Source organism: Diceros bicornis, chromosome 9 (genome assembly GCF_020826845.1).
Source record: "Diceros bicornis minor isolate mBicDic1 chromosome 9, mDicBic1.mat.cur, whole genome shotgun sequence".
NCBI lineage: Eukaryota > Metazoa > Chordata > Mammalia > Perissodactyla > Rhinocerotidae > Diceros > Diceros bicornis.
Window position 1 is genome coordinate 4,035,886 of NC_080748.1, and position 15,849 is coordinate 4,051,734.

Here is a 15,849-nt window from a genome sequence, read left to right on the forward strand (position 1 = left end):
AGCTGTCAGCTACTTAAAGTGAATGATCACGATGAAATTCCCTATGAGACCGCTGCACGTTATGAGGCTCAACCTCAGACACTCCCACTAGGTTCTCAGTCACCTGAGAATGCCTTATGGCTAGAAGGAGCTGTGTTCTTTGTTTTCTGAGGTAAACGAGTTCACTCTCTCATTTTGCTTTTAAATAATTTGTTCAGACTTTGTAGACACAATTCTTTCCAATTTGAAGCCAAAGTAAAAAGCTCAGCCTGCCCCATTCACTCCAAAGTTCCCCCTAGGCTCCGCCGGCCTAGGAAATTCCCCCTAGGTTCCTCTTACCTGGGATATGTCCTGGTACCCCCTTAAGACACCTAGTCTTATGACTTAAAACAGCTCAAGTGAAAGTTAGGATCTTCGACTTAAATAAGGAGGTCCAGATTTCAGGAGAACTTACCGAGGTGCCCAAAGAGTGCGGTGAAGCCCGAGGGGCTTAGGGGGCCCATGCTGGTACCAAGCACCAGTTCAAAGTAGACTTCAGGTGGTCTCAGGTGGGTTTCTCTGAAATCCTGCTGACTACACCAAGAAATGTCGATGCAAATAACCAATAACCATTCTATAGATAAGAGAGAGAAAGTGAATTTTATGTGAGCCAAGTTGAGGATTATAACCTGGGAGAGAAGCTTTCACAAAGGAAGAAAGTGCTCCAGAGAAGCATGGTTTTCAGTACAGTTTTATACCTTTTTAGAACAAAGTACATATGTATTCATCTTGAATATGTATTCGGGATACTTATTCATCAAAGTTTCAAAGAGATATTTAGTTGCAGATTAGCAGGTCAGCATGACCCTAATGTCCAATAAAGGAAACTTATCTTCAGGAGTACTGATACCGGCATTACCCATACTGGCATTGTAGGAAAGTATGCATCCTTATCTTCAAAGAGTGCATTCTTTGACTTTGAGATAATGTTTAATGCATTCTTTACTTTAATGGTTAAAGCAGATGTACAGTGTATGTTTGATAGGCCGTAAGTCAGGCTGCTTTAGTTCCAACTGAACCAGGTTTAATCCAGAATAGCTGCCCCATATACCTCAATATGTGAAAATTTCTTACCATACTCATGGTATTTATACTAGTTTGAATATATCTGATCACTACCCCCTGGGCCCAATCTGGTCCATACTCACATCCCTGAAGTAGCTTAGGGGGACATCATAGTCTTTGGGAAGACTCAGATATTGACCTGTGGGAAATGTTCTACATATGCTAATCCTTTTGGAGCCATTTAGGAGCTATGACCACAATGGTTACCACTTCCTATGAATCAGGTCCTGGGTTGAGTTTTTCACACGCTGTGCTTAATTCTCCCCAAAACTCTAGGGTAAGTGCTATGATTATGCCCGTTGTTTAGATGAGGAGGGTGACGCTCAGAGACATTAAACAATATGATAAAGCACAGATTTGAGTTCAGATTATTCTGCTTCTAGAGTCCAGGTTCCTAATTAACTGCTATGCTGTGGTATGGATTGTATAAAGCAAAGGATTTGGAGTTTGAAAGGCTTAGCTTTGAATCCTTGCTCATTCTTTTCCAGCTCTGCGATCTTGGGGGAGTTATTTAACCTTTTTGTGTCTCACTTTCCTCACATGTAAAATAGAAATAATAATATCTGCCCATCAGTGTTATGACTATTAGATACAATGAATGTAAAGGGCCCAGGACATTTTGTCACATACAGTGGACATAAACACAGATGATTGTGTTCAAGGAGAGGCACATATCCTCCGTGTATTACTCTGGATTGGACAACTTGCACCATTTGATATTTCAAACCTGATGAAGCTTTTTCAATGGGGAAGTTTGTCCGAAAACTAATTTATGATTTAGCAGTGAATTTTTCACTAATTTCACTGATTAGACAGCTGGCCTGTAGATTGACCTTGATTGTCCAAGTAGAGGCCTAGCAGCAGGGAATTTGTATGTTCATGGCTCACACATTTGACTCTTCTTGGAATGAGTTTAATGTTTTTAATTTAATAACTAAACTAAACTAAAATAATGGTTTTGTTTGAAGGAGGAAAATTCAGATGTCAAAAATTCTTCCAGGGTATTAGCTTCTCTTCTAAGTCCTAGTAAAAATACTTTTATCATCATTATCTAAAATTTCTTTTTTTTTTTTAAAGATTTTTATTTATTTATTTTTTCCCCCCAAAGCCCCAGTAGATAGTTGTATGTCGTAGTTGCACATCCTTCTAGTTGCCGTGTGTGGGACTCAGCCTCAGCATGGCCAGAGAAGCGGTGCCTCAGTGTGCGCCCGGGATCCGAACCCGGGCCACCAGCAGCAGAGCGCATGCACTTAACCGCTAAGCCACGGGGCCGGCCCCTAAAATTTCTTACTTTCTGAGTGCCCATCGTACAATGTGATGTGCAAAGAGAATGAAGCAGACATAGGCCTGACCTCTGGGAACTCATATGCAAAGACAGAACTGCTAAGTAGATGCAGGCAGGACATTGACAGAGTAGGATGAAAACATTTACCTAAACCAAGATACAGTTAAATAGTGATCCTACTCATCAATTATGAGTTGAGCCTAGGGCCTTTGAGGGGTTTGGTAAAACTGTGGATGTTCAAGAGAGGGATGGAGGGAGTTCTGTGCACGAGGAAAGTGTGTGACATCTTTCCAGGCAGTAATCTGCTTGCCTCCAGGCCCAGCTCTCTTCTGCTGGGTGCTCTCTAACCTTCTGTCGTTGCTAAGGGTCACCCAGACACCCAAGAATAGGATTTGAGCCTATGGGATCATCTTGGGCCATGGCCAGTCCCCAGTTCTAGGGGAACCGCCTGGTGAGTGGGTGGCTGCCACCAGTCAGCAAGGCCTTCATTTGCAGAATTGCAGGAGATTGGGTCTCCTGGAGGGTGCTGACCAGCTTATTGGGGGAGACTCAAATTATTTAAGTAGAGAGATGCCCCTGAAAATTTTTTTCTGGTGCCCCACAAACCCTGGGGGCAGCCCAGCTTACAGTAAATTCAGTTGTGGACGGCTTTTTGGAATTTGGTTTGCTTTTTTTTTTTTCAATTTTCACTTCAGTCTCTTCTCAGAGATTATTGATTACAAGTAATTAAATATTTTTGCCTTATTATGGCCACTTGGTTAAAATTTTGCTATTTGTTACACATCTAAGGTTTTTTTTTTTTTAATTTTCAAATATTTCAAGACTCCAGCCTTTTTCTGAGCAAGGGAGTGATATGATAAACATGGTCCATTTAGAAATTAATCTGATAATGATAGAGACAGCAGATAGCAGTGGAAAAGACTTGGTCAGGAGTCAGCTAGACAGGAAGAGATGAGGATGATGAGACAAGCTGCCAGAGGGCTGTGTACAAAGAGGTAAAGGAGGAAATGCCAAGAGCTGAAAGCAGACCAGAGAGAAGAACTGTTCTAGAATAGTCTCTGAGCCCATGTGACACCAAGGCCCACACATAAAAGGGGCTATTTTTTCAGCATCTTAATGAAAGCTGCATTGCTTCTGTTAAGCCAGTGTTTGTAATGCTTCTTCTAGTGACTTTTATTCCAGCCAGGCATGTATGAACTACCTAAACAGGCTGCTGGTGCATTTTATCATGTGACGTGGACTCTACATTGCAATGGTAGGATGCTCTAACTCCTGAAGCCAGGGTTGGAAACTTGAGGGACATGATAAAAATTCTAGGAATTTAAAGAAAATATGCATAATAGTTTTCATTAATAGTTGTTCCTGCAAGTGTTGTTCCATATGGTTTCATCAAATATATGGATTTTTTTCTTCTTCAGGTCATTGTTTTCCAGACATACACAAATCAAAATCATGTGCCCATTGAGGCAAAATATATTTTTCCTTTGGATGATAAGGCGGCCGTGTGTGGTTTTGAAGCGTTCATCAATGGGAAGCACATAGTAGGAGAGGTAAGGGGAGAAAATGCATTGTGACTGCTCTTTGGTTTCAAGGTCAGTTTCCCAATTACCCAAATCTTCATTATCTGAGTCCCCATAGCTATAAGGTTGAGTAGCAGCCTTATCATAAAACCAAAATATTCTTTGAAGAACCAAGCACTTATACGATTAGCCTCCACTCAAACATCACTCCCTGATTGACTGGTTTCTGTCCATACCTGTCTAGTTTTCATTGGTTAGTGCCTTGCAAATTCTTTGCCTAGGCACTTATCAAAAAAGAGTGATTTCAATATCAAAAGTTTAACAGAGGCACCCTGGAAAATTGGTGAAGCCCTTATATATTTTTTGCGAAAACTGATTCTCTGCACTCTGCTGTAAAAGTCAAACTAAAATGAAGGCTCTTGTTGTGACTTTTTAAGAAAAATTATACCAAAAGAAAGAACAGTTGATTCATTCTTTGTTTATTCTAAGGATTGGCCCACAGTTGCAATAATGATTCACATTTTATTAAATTTGAGATAACCTTAATTTATTGTTTTTTTTGTTCAACGTGAAGTCCCAATCAAACTTTTTTTTTCACTTTTGACTCTGAAATATTTTGGTCTCAACTTAAAGAGAAGCCTCTTTAGTTGGCCTTTTCTGATTCAGATTCAGATTCTTATTAGATAAGTGCATTTTGATGATCACTTTATGTGTTTCCGTTCATCTTAGACAGACTCTTTGTTTTCTGTTTTTGCCTGGCTTTTAATAAACATTGATGAAATTTTCCTCATTAAAGTCTGAAATCACTATTCTTATCATGACTGGTATAAAAATAATCTTTTCCAGATTAAAGAGAAGGAAGCAGCCCACCGAGAATACAGAAAAGCAGTCAGTCAAGGCCATGGTGCTTACTTGATGGATCAGGATTCACCTGTAAGTTTGCTATTTATCATTAGTCTAGCATACTAACTAGAAAGGGAAAAAGAGTTGGAAAATTATTAGAAATATGAAATTCATACCAGAAACTAGGATAATTTTTGCTATTTTAGGCCCTAGAGTTTCACTTGCTGTGAGCAAGGGGAGGTCAAGCTGATCAGACCCATTTGACTCATCTAAATAAAGGAGGAAATGGCCTCAATATTACCAAACTCAGTCATTGAGAATGGAGTTTCCCAGAAGTGACAACAAAAGGAAAACATTTAGGATACATAATTTTCATCTTCTGCTCAAAGACTGTAATATATTTACATTTTTGCTATAACCAAGCTCACCTAACAATTTATCCAATTTTCACCAAATCGTAACCCAGGGAGGCATTTCTGTAGGGTCCTGAGATAGGTCCAGGTTCTTTTCTTTCAGATTATTTGCTTTCATAGGGATAGAATGTGAAGAATCTAGAAGAAGGAACACTATCATGTCCACTAGATTTCTTTTCTTAAATATAAGATGTTTTAAATGTGCCTGTGATGCCTTTGGCAGATACTAGATAGCATGCAGTTGGTTCCTAACCACTATCTCTAGTGTAGATATTTTAGTTGTTTTTAAAGAAAGGCCCTGTGCTTCAGATATCTCTCTGAGGATGACATGTTGCCCTAGTAGTGTGAAAATTTAATGTTTGGAGGGGGAGTTATTAAAGATTAATATAGATTTAAGGGATAAATTATTACTTTTGACATCTAAGATATCTATTTGCAGAATGGGAATAAGCAAGGAAGAGGTCATTGTTAAATAGTTAATAACACTACCCCCCAGCCGAAGTGTATGTACAAAAGCCTGGCATTCACTTGACAGGCTGCCACTTAACGGTGTGGGGTTATTGTCATAAATGAATTGGTCTGCACGTTTCCTCCTTGATGCTAACATAGTTCCCTAGAAATATGATCCGCAGGAGAACAGAATATCACAAAAGATATTAACTGTGGGTAAAGTCTGGTCAGAACCTTTGCTAACCAGAGCCTTTGGGTCTCTAAGAATGCAGTTTGCCATCCAGTGACTATAATGTTCTCATACTATAATATTTTATATTAATAATATAGTGTATAATAATCATATAATAATATATAAATAACATAAATTAATATAGTAATTATATAAATTATATTAATATCTATTAATATAATATATAATGATTATATATAATTATTGTATAATAAATACAATAATTAGTATATCCGTATTATATATGTATTATTATATGTTTAATATATTATGTAAATACATATTATCTATTTGTTAGTCTTCTGATAGTGTCTGTAATCTCAAGTATCCTCACACAACATTCAATCCCCTGGATGTCTAAAGCCAACTGGCTAGTCTTCTGATAGTCAGGAACATTATACATATATATACACTATATATATATATACACAATATATATAACACTAACAATGTAATTTTTTTTATATTTCATATATATTAATGTTATATATATTAATTAATGTTATATATATTGTATATCTATGCTATATATATGTATAATGTTCCCGATACATATATATATACACTATATATATATATACACACAATATATATAACACTAACAATGTAATATTTTTTTATATTTTATATATATTAATGTTATATATATTAATTAATGTTATATATATTGTATATCTATGCTATATATATGTATAATGTTCCCGACTATCAGAAGACTAGCCAGTTGGCTTTAGACATCCAGGGGATTGAATGTTGTGTGGGGATACTTGAGATTACAGACATTATGTCAGAAACGCGGATCGAGTTGGCAGAAGCGTGTCTTGCAGGGAAGACCCCGCACTCCTCCCTGTGGCGAGTCTTCTCACTGCTCATCCACAGTCCTTTTCTTCTCCCCTGTTTCATTCTCAGCAGCAGCTATTTCAATCCCTTATAGTTCTCCTTAACTAGCAATCTTATCTCTATTTCCGCTACTATCAATAGGTGACCCCTCTTGTTATTTCAAGTAAAAATGATTATAAATCACAAATTCCTTTAGCTTTCCTTCCCTCCAACTCAAAAATGATATCCTCAGTTTCATCCCCCCTTCCCCTCCGATTATTGCTAGTGCTAATCCCTTCTCATGTAACCTTTTCCTAGTACTTGCTCCATCGATTATTTCCTCTTATCTGTATGTCCAATTTCTCCCTCACTGCTTGCATTTTCTTCTTGCCCTATCTACTCTAAAAAATAAAGCAGACCCTCCCTTTATCTCTCCTTCTCCTCTCAGATGACCACCCCGTTACTCTCTTTCCCTTCAGCACAAGACTTACTTGTTTTCCTACTTACCATTCACTCCTCAGTGTACTGCAGTGACCCCCATCAGGCCACTGAAATGCTCCCGCTAAGGTTTCCTGCAGTCTCCCAAATGCCAGACAACAGCCATCCCTAATGACCCCCTGCAGTTTGACTTGTTGACTACTCCTTTCTCCAGTTCAACAACTAAACCAACATTAGTACCTGTGCCAGATGCTAGTGGTTGAAAACTAACAGATGGTCCCACAGGGAGCTCAGAGTCTTGTGTGGAAAGCAAACTCAACAAGTCAGTGTGATGTGTGGACACATGCAGTACAGAGACGTGTATTGAATGTGGTAGTGGCACAACGAGGCAGTAGACAGTCAGGGAAGACTTCCCCAGGACAAAGGCCTTCAAGCTCAGTCTTGAAAGATAAGTAGGAATTCCCCAGAAAAATTAAGAAGTAAGGGCCTTGCAAGCAGAGGGAACATGCATGTACAGGTAGTTAAGAGACCTGAAAGAGCACAATTCCTTGGGAAAATAGAAGTATTTTGGATTGGCTGGAGTAACACTGGTAAGACTTGCCTTTGAGAAAGAACACTCAGTGGTAATGAGAATATTGGAGTGCTCTGAGGGACAACTTGGGGCAGGGAAGCCTGTCTTAGGTTGGACAGCTATAACAAGAATACCGTAGGGCCGGCCCCATGGCTTATCGGTTAAGTGCGTGCGCTCAGCTGCTGGCGGCCCGGGTTCGGATCCCGGGCGCGCGCCAATACACTGCTTCTCTAGCCATGCTGGGGCCGCATCCCACGTGCAGCAGCTGGAGGGATGTGCAGCTATGACATACAGCTATCTACTGGGACTTTGGGGGAAAAAAAAAATAAATAAAATTATAAAAAAAAAAAAAAAAAAGAATACCGTAGATGGGGTGGCTTTAACAGCAATTTATTTCTCACAGTTCTGGAGGCTGGGAAGTCCAAAATCATGTTACCAGCATGGTTGGATTCGTATGAAGATCTTCTTCCTGGTTTCCTCATAGGGCAGAGAGAGCAAGCTCTAGTCTCTTTCTCTTCTTATATGGATTCTAATTCCATCATGTGAGCTCCACCTTCATGGCCTCATCTAAACTCGATTACTTCCCAAAGGCCCTACCTCCTGATACCATCCCATTGGGTGTTTGGGTTTCAACATATGAGTTTTGGGGGGACACAAACATGCAGTCCATAATAGAGACCAGTTGGTGACTATTGTGGTAATCTAGGCAAGAGGTATAATGAGGACTTGAACTAAAATAGTGACAGTGGCAATGGAAAAGATACAAAAGATGTGAAGATTTTAGGTAGAATGTGCAGCACTGGTTAAAGATTGGAGGGTGGGAGGATGTGGCAGAGAGACAAGTCAAAAATGATACTTGGACCATTCTGATGTGGGTGTTCATCAAGGTAGGTATTTGAGAGGAGCAGATTCTATGTGGGTATGGAGGGAATGAGGGCACGAGGAGATAATAAGTTTAAGAGACTGGTGGGGACAGGTGTCTGAGGCAGCTGGTTATTTAGTCAGGAGCTCTGGAGAGAGGTCTGCACTAGACGTGGGGCTCTGGGAGTCATCATGGAAGTCCCTGAGATGGCATAGTGACAGACTGGGCATTATCCAGGAATGCAGCCCTGGAGCACCTACCTTTTTATTTTTTTTTTTAAGATTTTATTTATTTATTTTTTTCCCCACAAAGCCCCAGTAGGTAGTTGTATGTCATAGCTGCACATCCTTCTAGTTGCTGTATGTGGGATGCGGCCTCAGCATGGCCGGAGAAGCAGTGCATCGGTGCCCGCCTGGGATCCGAACCCAGGCCCCCAGCAGCGGAGCGCGCGCACTTAACTGCTAAGCCACGGGGCCAGCCCAGGAGCACCTACCTTTAAGTGTTAAATGGTAAAGGGGGAAGCAGAAAGGGATCTGAGCTGCCATACCTAGAGAAAGTTCCCTAGCTCATTGACTTAAGGAAGCTTAAGTCTAATTTAGTTTAAAATTAGTTTTTTCTTTCTCTAAGATTCCTTGGGTTAAGGCACAAAAAATAGTCTGTCTAAATGACTAGACTCAAATTTATATTGGCCCACCTTTAGTATATACATAAATTAATCTTTCATTTAATACATTTTGAAGTCAGGTTAAAAAGAACAGGGTAGAGTATTCATTAAAAGAAATCAATAATTAAAAATAAAAATATATTTTAAAAACCGCATACTTATTTGGTAATGTGTCTAAAGATGATCTCAGCCCATTCCCCTCCAGACTGCTTCCTCCCCGTTTTCCTTGTCTTAACAATGGTGTCACCATTTACCCAGTCAGCCAAGTAGGAGAGCTGAGAGTCATCCTTCATGTCTTCCTTTCCCTCTCCTCCATTACTCGTTTCCAATTAATCGTCTATTGAAGTTTCCTACTAGATATCTGTGGAATCTGCCAACGTCAGCACCGTTCCTATCACCGTTACTTTAATTTGGGGCCTGTCATTGTCCCCTTGGCTCATTAATATGGTGTGGAAGACCCTCCAAGGCGTGGTCTTGCCACTTTTTCAATCTCATCACACTACTTTCTTCTTCCCACTTCATGCCCCAATCAGCCTGAGGTATTCATAGTTCCCAAAAACATAATGCCATTTGCAGAGGCCCTTGTTCTTCTAGTTGGAATGCTCTAACTCCATTTGTTTGCTTGATTTTTTTAAAAAAATTATTTTTAAAATCTTAGCTTAAACATCTCTTCATCTAAGGGAAAACTAAAGCTTTTCCTGCCACCCCCCAGGAAAGGTTGGGTGTCATTTCTTTCTGCTCCCATGACAGCCAGTACATATCTGACTCATAACTCTTAATCTGCTGTTTGTAATGATAGAGGTCTAGCTTGTAATCCCAAATATTTAAGTGAGGAAGTAACAGAAAAGGTTAGATAAAGAGTTAATGGGAGAATAAAGAGAAAATCTCAGTGCCAAAACCAAGGCTGGAGAGAGGCTGCCTTTCCAGCGTTGGTGGAAAAAAGCTTCTGAATGAGTGCAGACTCCCCTGTGTCGAGAACGCCCTGTCAGTCTAGACCAGATGCTAGCCCACTCTTAGCCTGTAGGAATTCACTCAGTTCCCGTGTCCCATCTGTCCTCAGAGGGGCTTGTCACTCTTTGGAATTCAGCTTTCTGACAGTTCAAGACAAGTTACACTTTTGTAGATTATCCGGCTTCTTATAATGGAAATGACGTCTTGCGTCCATATATATCCTACACAGAAACAGAGCTGCAACCCCACACTATTAAGTGCCAGTCTATCGAATGAACCCCAGATTTTTATGCACTTCTTTTAAGGGCAAGCACTATAAACTGTTTAATAAGATTCTCTCATTGTTTATTCCCATCCTGCAAATGGATATTTGTGATGTCAAACGTAATAATTTATCTCTTAAATGTATATTAATCATTAATATTATACACTCCTAATCTAAACATGCTGACTTTTCATGGCAGCATGATCAAGTAGAATGGAGGATGTGGCTGGGGATCTTAAGAGGTTCTCTGTGTAGGTATCAGAAAAAATACATCTAGCCTCTGTTTTTTCTGCCCTGATTAGTCATGAGGTTGTCTCCTTATGCAGTGATTATCAATACCCCATTAAAAGAAAATGAAATACTTTTCTAAAAAATAAAATGATGAATTTACTATAGGGTAAAAGAATTAAGTGAGGGCCAAGCTTAGTGAAAACTGGTCTAACTGGTCCACCAGTTTAGCTGGACAGCCACTGGTGGAACTGGTGCTGGACGCTGTGGAGTCAGAGAGGCCACCGGTCCTTCAAGAAGGGGCTGTGTGGAGACTGTGTGGCAGAGCCCTGCACGTGGGGCCTCTGGTGCAGAGAGGCCACTGGGTGCTGCTCCCCAGTCAGGGCAGGATCCTGCTATGCCCCCGTAGACATCACACTGTCCCCTCATTGGGAAATGGCTCCAGGATCCTCCTTTAGCTTTACCAGCGCTTGTCTTGTACGCTCTATTCCCGTTTTCTGAGAAAGAATCTGGCAGATTGTAATTTAAGTGGTGTATGTAATAGGAAGGATTAACTAGCATACAATGGATATGCTTTTGAGTTACAGGCTAAGTAATATGTTTCTATTTCAGGATATTTTTACTGTAAGTGTTGGAAACTTACCCCCTAAGGCTAAGGTCCTTATCAAAATTACCTACATCACAGAACTCAGCATCCAAGGCACTGTTGCCGTCTTCTTCATGCCCGCCACCGTAGCACCCTGGCAACAGGACAAAGCTTTGAATGAAAACATTCAGGTACGCATGCTCATGATAAGATTTAAAGAAGCTTTTTGTGTGTGTGATTTATGCATAAGGAAGAAAAAATATCTAAAATAATCTAATCTTTTTGGCATAGAGTCAGTTTTACTGACATTTATGCATTTAGGCACGTGTAATGTTTATAAAATGAAAATAAAGACATAGATATGCTCAATGGGCATGATATTTTTATTCTGTTCAGTCACTTAATTTTTGTGTCTGTACTACACGTTCATCATGAAGACTTTAGATAAGCATAAAGAGTGCAAATAAGCCAAAGCAGAAAATGTGAACCATTCTTCATTCCATGGCCACAGATAGCCCAAAGCTGCTGGTTAACACTGTGATATATATCCTTCCAGACTTCCTACTTTGTATGTATTCATATAAATTGTGTGTATATGTGTGTGTGTGCATGTATAGATACATATATATGTCTGTGTTTGTGCACACACACACATAGACATATGTATAGTTGAAAAACTCTGTCAAAAATAGTCATAAATTATCCCTGATATCAGCTTTAAAACTTCATTTTAGAAGTTACTGGTAGTCCATGAGCAAGTGCCCTGTCTCTCTACTCCAGAGCGCCACCAGCTGTCTTGTTGCTGCTGTATGTTGGGCCTTGGTGACGTTTCATTCAGCTTAGTCTCATTGTGGAACGCAGTAGATACTCAGTTACACATGTAAATTTCTCTTTTAACAGGACACAGTGCAGAAGATTTGTGTAAAGGAAATAGGAGCACAGCAAAGGTTGGCACCTCAGATACAAAACCTGACGATCACTCAATGGATGCTAGTGCTATGGTTTAAATTTTCATTTAAAATTATATGAAACAACTACTCAATTATATGAAACAACTTACTATTGTAGTTATTTCATATTTAAGATATTAGACTAAGACAACTTTCTCTTCATTTTTGGTAGCTTCTCTTTGAGTATGTCTATTGAGATGCCATACGTGATTGAATTCATTTCCAGTGATACACATGAACTGAGACAAAAGGTTGGTAAATCTTTACTTTATTTCTTAAGAGCTCTTATTTTAACACTAATTTTATTTTATCAAAGCAATACATGCACAAGGTTTAAAAAGTTAAGTAATGCTAACAACAGCTTCTAACAAGAAGCAACAGTTTGATTGTACCCTGCCTCTCCCCTAGACCAGCATCCAGAGACGGTGAACCACTTGGTTTATTTATTTTTTGTTCATAGAAGCTTTATTTATAATAGCCCCAAATTGGAACCAGGAGAATGGACACATGAAACGTGATATAGCCATTCAATGGACCAGTTTTATTACCAGGAATAAAAACGAACTACTGATCCACAGCACTGTGGATAAATCTCAAAATCATGCTGAGCAAAAAAAGTGAGGCATAAAAGGCTACAAACGGTCTGATCACAGTCACATAACGTTTCAGAAAAGGCAAAACTAGAGTGACAGAAAGCAGATAGGTGGTTGCCCCAAAACGTTCCGTTTCTCGATTGTGCTGGTGGTTTCACAGGTGTATACAGCCATCAAAACTCATCAAGTTGTTCACCTCACATGGATGCAGTTTATTTTACATAAATTTTGCTCCAATAAAGTTGATACAAAGTTGTAATAGCTAAAGCTGGCAAGGGTGCTTTGATCTAGGAGCTCTCCTATATTGCTAGAGAACAAAAATCATTATATCCTTTGAGAAAAGCAAATGAACGTTTTTTCCTACTTCTATGAATCTACCTTATGGAAGAGAAATAAAAAATACAAAAATAAAAGCCTTATGCACAAAGATGTTTCCTATATTATTAAATGAGACAAATAATATAACAACAAAAATAATCATAATAATAAGGAAGAAGGAGAATAAAATAATATTCTAGAATTATCAACATTGAATCTAGGTAAATTATGCTATATGTCCTAAACCAAATCTTGGGCAATCTTTTAAAAGGATGCCTGTGGAGACAAGTAGGTACACGGAAATGTATGTGATACAATGTTTGGTGAAAGAGCAGAACCTGGAGCTGTAGACACACAGACTGCAGCCACATGAATCACATGGAAGCTCTAGAAACAAACACATCAGGTGACGGGAGCTGAACCTAACAGAGGATAGTTTTTCTTTCTTTTTCTTTTTCACCTTTAATATTTTTAATAGTAAGATTATTCTACTTTTTCCGATGAATGTATGACTTTTGATGGATATCATAAGGCTCATTAAAGAAAGCAAGAGAGTGATAGGGGAGGGACCCCCTCCCTTCAGAGGGAGGAGAAGAGGGAGGGAGAGGGAGACAGACACAGAGACCTCATAGTCCCAGTCCGAGAACTGGGAAGGTGAGGGTCCAGTGAGAATTCTGACTCTGGGATGCGCAGTGCAGTGTTAGGATTTGCAGTGAAACACACCTGAGTTCAGGTCCTGACTCTACTCCTCCCTAGCTTTGTGGCCAATTCATTGAACCTGTCTGACTCTCAGTGACTCCATCTGTCAGAATCAATGGTGAGGACTGGGAGAGAGAGGCCGATATGAAAGTCCTTTGTAAGCTCTGAAGCTCTGTCCACATGTGGGTTCATGGGAACCCCCTGCACTGCTGCCTTGCATGTCTCTGTCGGCACTGTGGTCTGCTCGGATGAGGTCATTGGATCATAAACCCTCCAGTGTCCCTGGACCACATGGTGCAGTAACTGTGTGAATAAACACAAGAGGGGTAATTGGACCCTTGTGTGGCCTGTGAAATCAGTGCTGTCTTTTTCCCACAGGTAAACCCTCCTCCCTGCATCCTTTCTCAAGACCTGACCAGCAAGAAATCCCCTGGGTCACAAGCCCTGGGAGCTGCCACTCTAGCAGAGAGCTCCCTAACCTCCAGTACTCTCTCTGTCCCTGTCTTCCTGTCCCTTCTGGCACCGTGGCCAGGAGGCTACACTGCTGACTGAGATATGGAAGGCAACAGTGCAGAGAGTCCCCACAAACCCACATGTGGACAGAACTTTACACAAAGGACTTTCATATCTGCCTCTCTCCCCTAGTCCTCACCATTGATTCCATTAAGGTTTTCTGGGCCCCTGAATCCAGTGGACACAGTTATGGGAGAGATGAGGTCCCCTAAGACTGAGTCGCTCACTTGGGCAGCACCATGGACAGCTCCGTGCCCGAGGGCCTCTCTTCCAGCTGGACTGGGGTCCTAAAGCCGCAGCAGTGATTACAGTCCACTCTTCCTCATGTTAGTTACGTTCTATCAAGTGGCCGCAAACACTGAAGGAGCAAATACCAAACCACTGCTTCTGGTGCGGGTACAGGGTGGGGTTCCCGTGAGCCTCTGGTCACAACATTTCATCAACCAATCCATACATAACCTTGTTTTATGTGAACCACTTTAAGTATTTTAGTTCTTTTCTGATGGTCTCCAAAGTCTTAAAAAATATTTTTTAAGACTGCTTGTTCTTCATTCCTGTTTTAAAAGTTATCTTTTGACTTCGTAAAGGTAGATGAACATTTAACTGTGTCATCCCCTCTGCTTCCCTCCCTCCCCACTTTTTCTCTCCCCTTCATTCCAAAAGTTATATCACAATTTTTGGCTAAATCAGTGGTCAATGTTTAAATTATTATGACCATGTAAATGATGTTTGCATTGAGCCAAGAAACGTTTATGAAGACATAGTCTTTTTTTTTTTTTTTACCTATTTATATAGCATTCCCTGAAAAAAAAAGTTGCCTTTTTCATTTGCTTAGTTTTCTAGGACTTTTTCTTCTCATGTGCTCTAAAATATCAATTAAAACCCCTCTCAATACTATGTTTCACTATTGAATGCATCAGATAATCCATTAATTAATTTTTCCCCTGAGACCTCCCTCCCTCCCAAGTCTCCACTCCCAACCAGCTTGTTCCTGTGGAGCAGCTGCTCCCCTCAGATCTCCCTTTACTGTTCGTCTTGGCAGGGCTTTTTCTCTCCTTCCCCTCTCTCGTTCTGTTCCCTCCATTTGGCAAAACACAACCTCCATTAACTTCCTAGTAAGAGTGTACAGGCAGCAGTGTCTGAAAATATCCTCATTCTGTGTGCTACTCTTGATGGTTTGGTGAGATGTTTAATCCTAGGTTGGAAATCATCTTCTCTCAGAATATTGAAAACATTGTCTTCTAGCATTCAGTGTTACTTTTGAGAAGTTAAGTGATATTCTTATCCCCTATTCTTCATATATAGTCTGTTTTGTTTTTAATTCTGCAAGAATTTCAGATCTCTTTATCCCTGGTATTCTAAAATTTACTAATTCGATACTCATTCATTGTGTGTAATCATGGCTTTTAGTTCTGGAAAATTTGTTATGTTTTAAAAAATAAGTGGTTCCACTCTCTTTTATGTTCTGCAATGCCTTTTAGTCAGGTGTCTCCTAGATTGAGCCCCTAGTTTTCTTACCTTTTCTCTCCTATTGTGCATTTTATTGTCTTTTTATTCTACTTTCTG

General features: G+C 39.9%; 1 protein-coding gene across 8 annotated transcripts in view; it reads left to right on the plus strand.

The window, feature by feature from the left end:
- PARP4 (poly(ADP-ribose) polymerase family member 4) overlaps positions 1 to 15,849 on the plus strand; it is a 145,925-nt gene that overhangs the window by 62,103 nt on the left and 67,973 nt on the right. For all 8 annotated transcript variants that reach the window (XM_058547780.1, XM_058547787.1, XM_058547782.1 and 5 more), the window contains 5 exons: positions 3,787 to 3,918; positions 4,735 to 4,821; positions 11,237 to 11,401; positions 12,111 to 12,157; positions 12,333 to 12,411. In XM_058547780.1, coding sequence (XP_058403763.1) covers positions 3,787 to 3,918; positions 4,735 to 4,821; positions 11,237 to 11,401; positions 12,111 to 12,157; positions 12,333 to 12,411 — 510 coding nt within the window. The remainder of the gene's footprint in view (positions 1 to 3,786; positions 3,919 to 4,734; positions 4,822 to 11,236; positions 11,402 to 12,110; positions 12,158 to 12,332; positions 12,412 to 15,849) is intronic.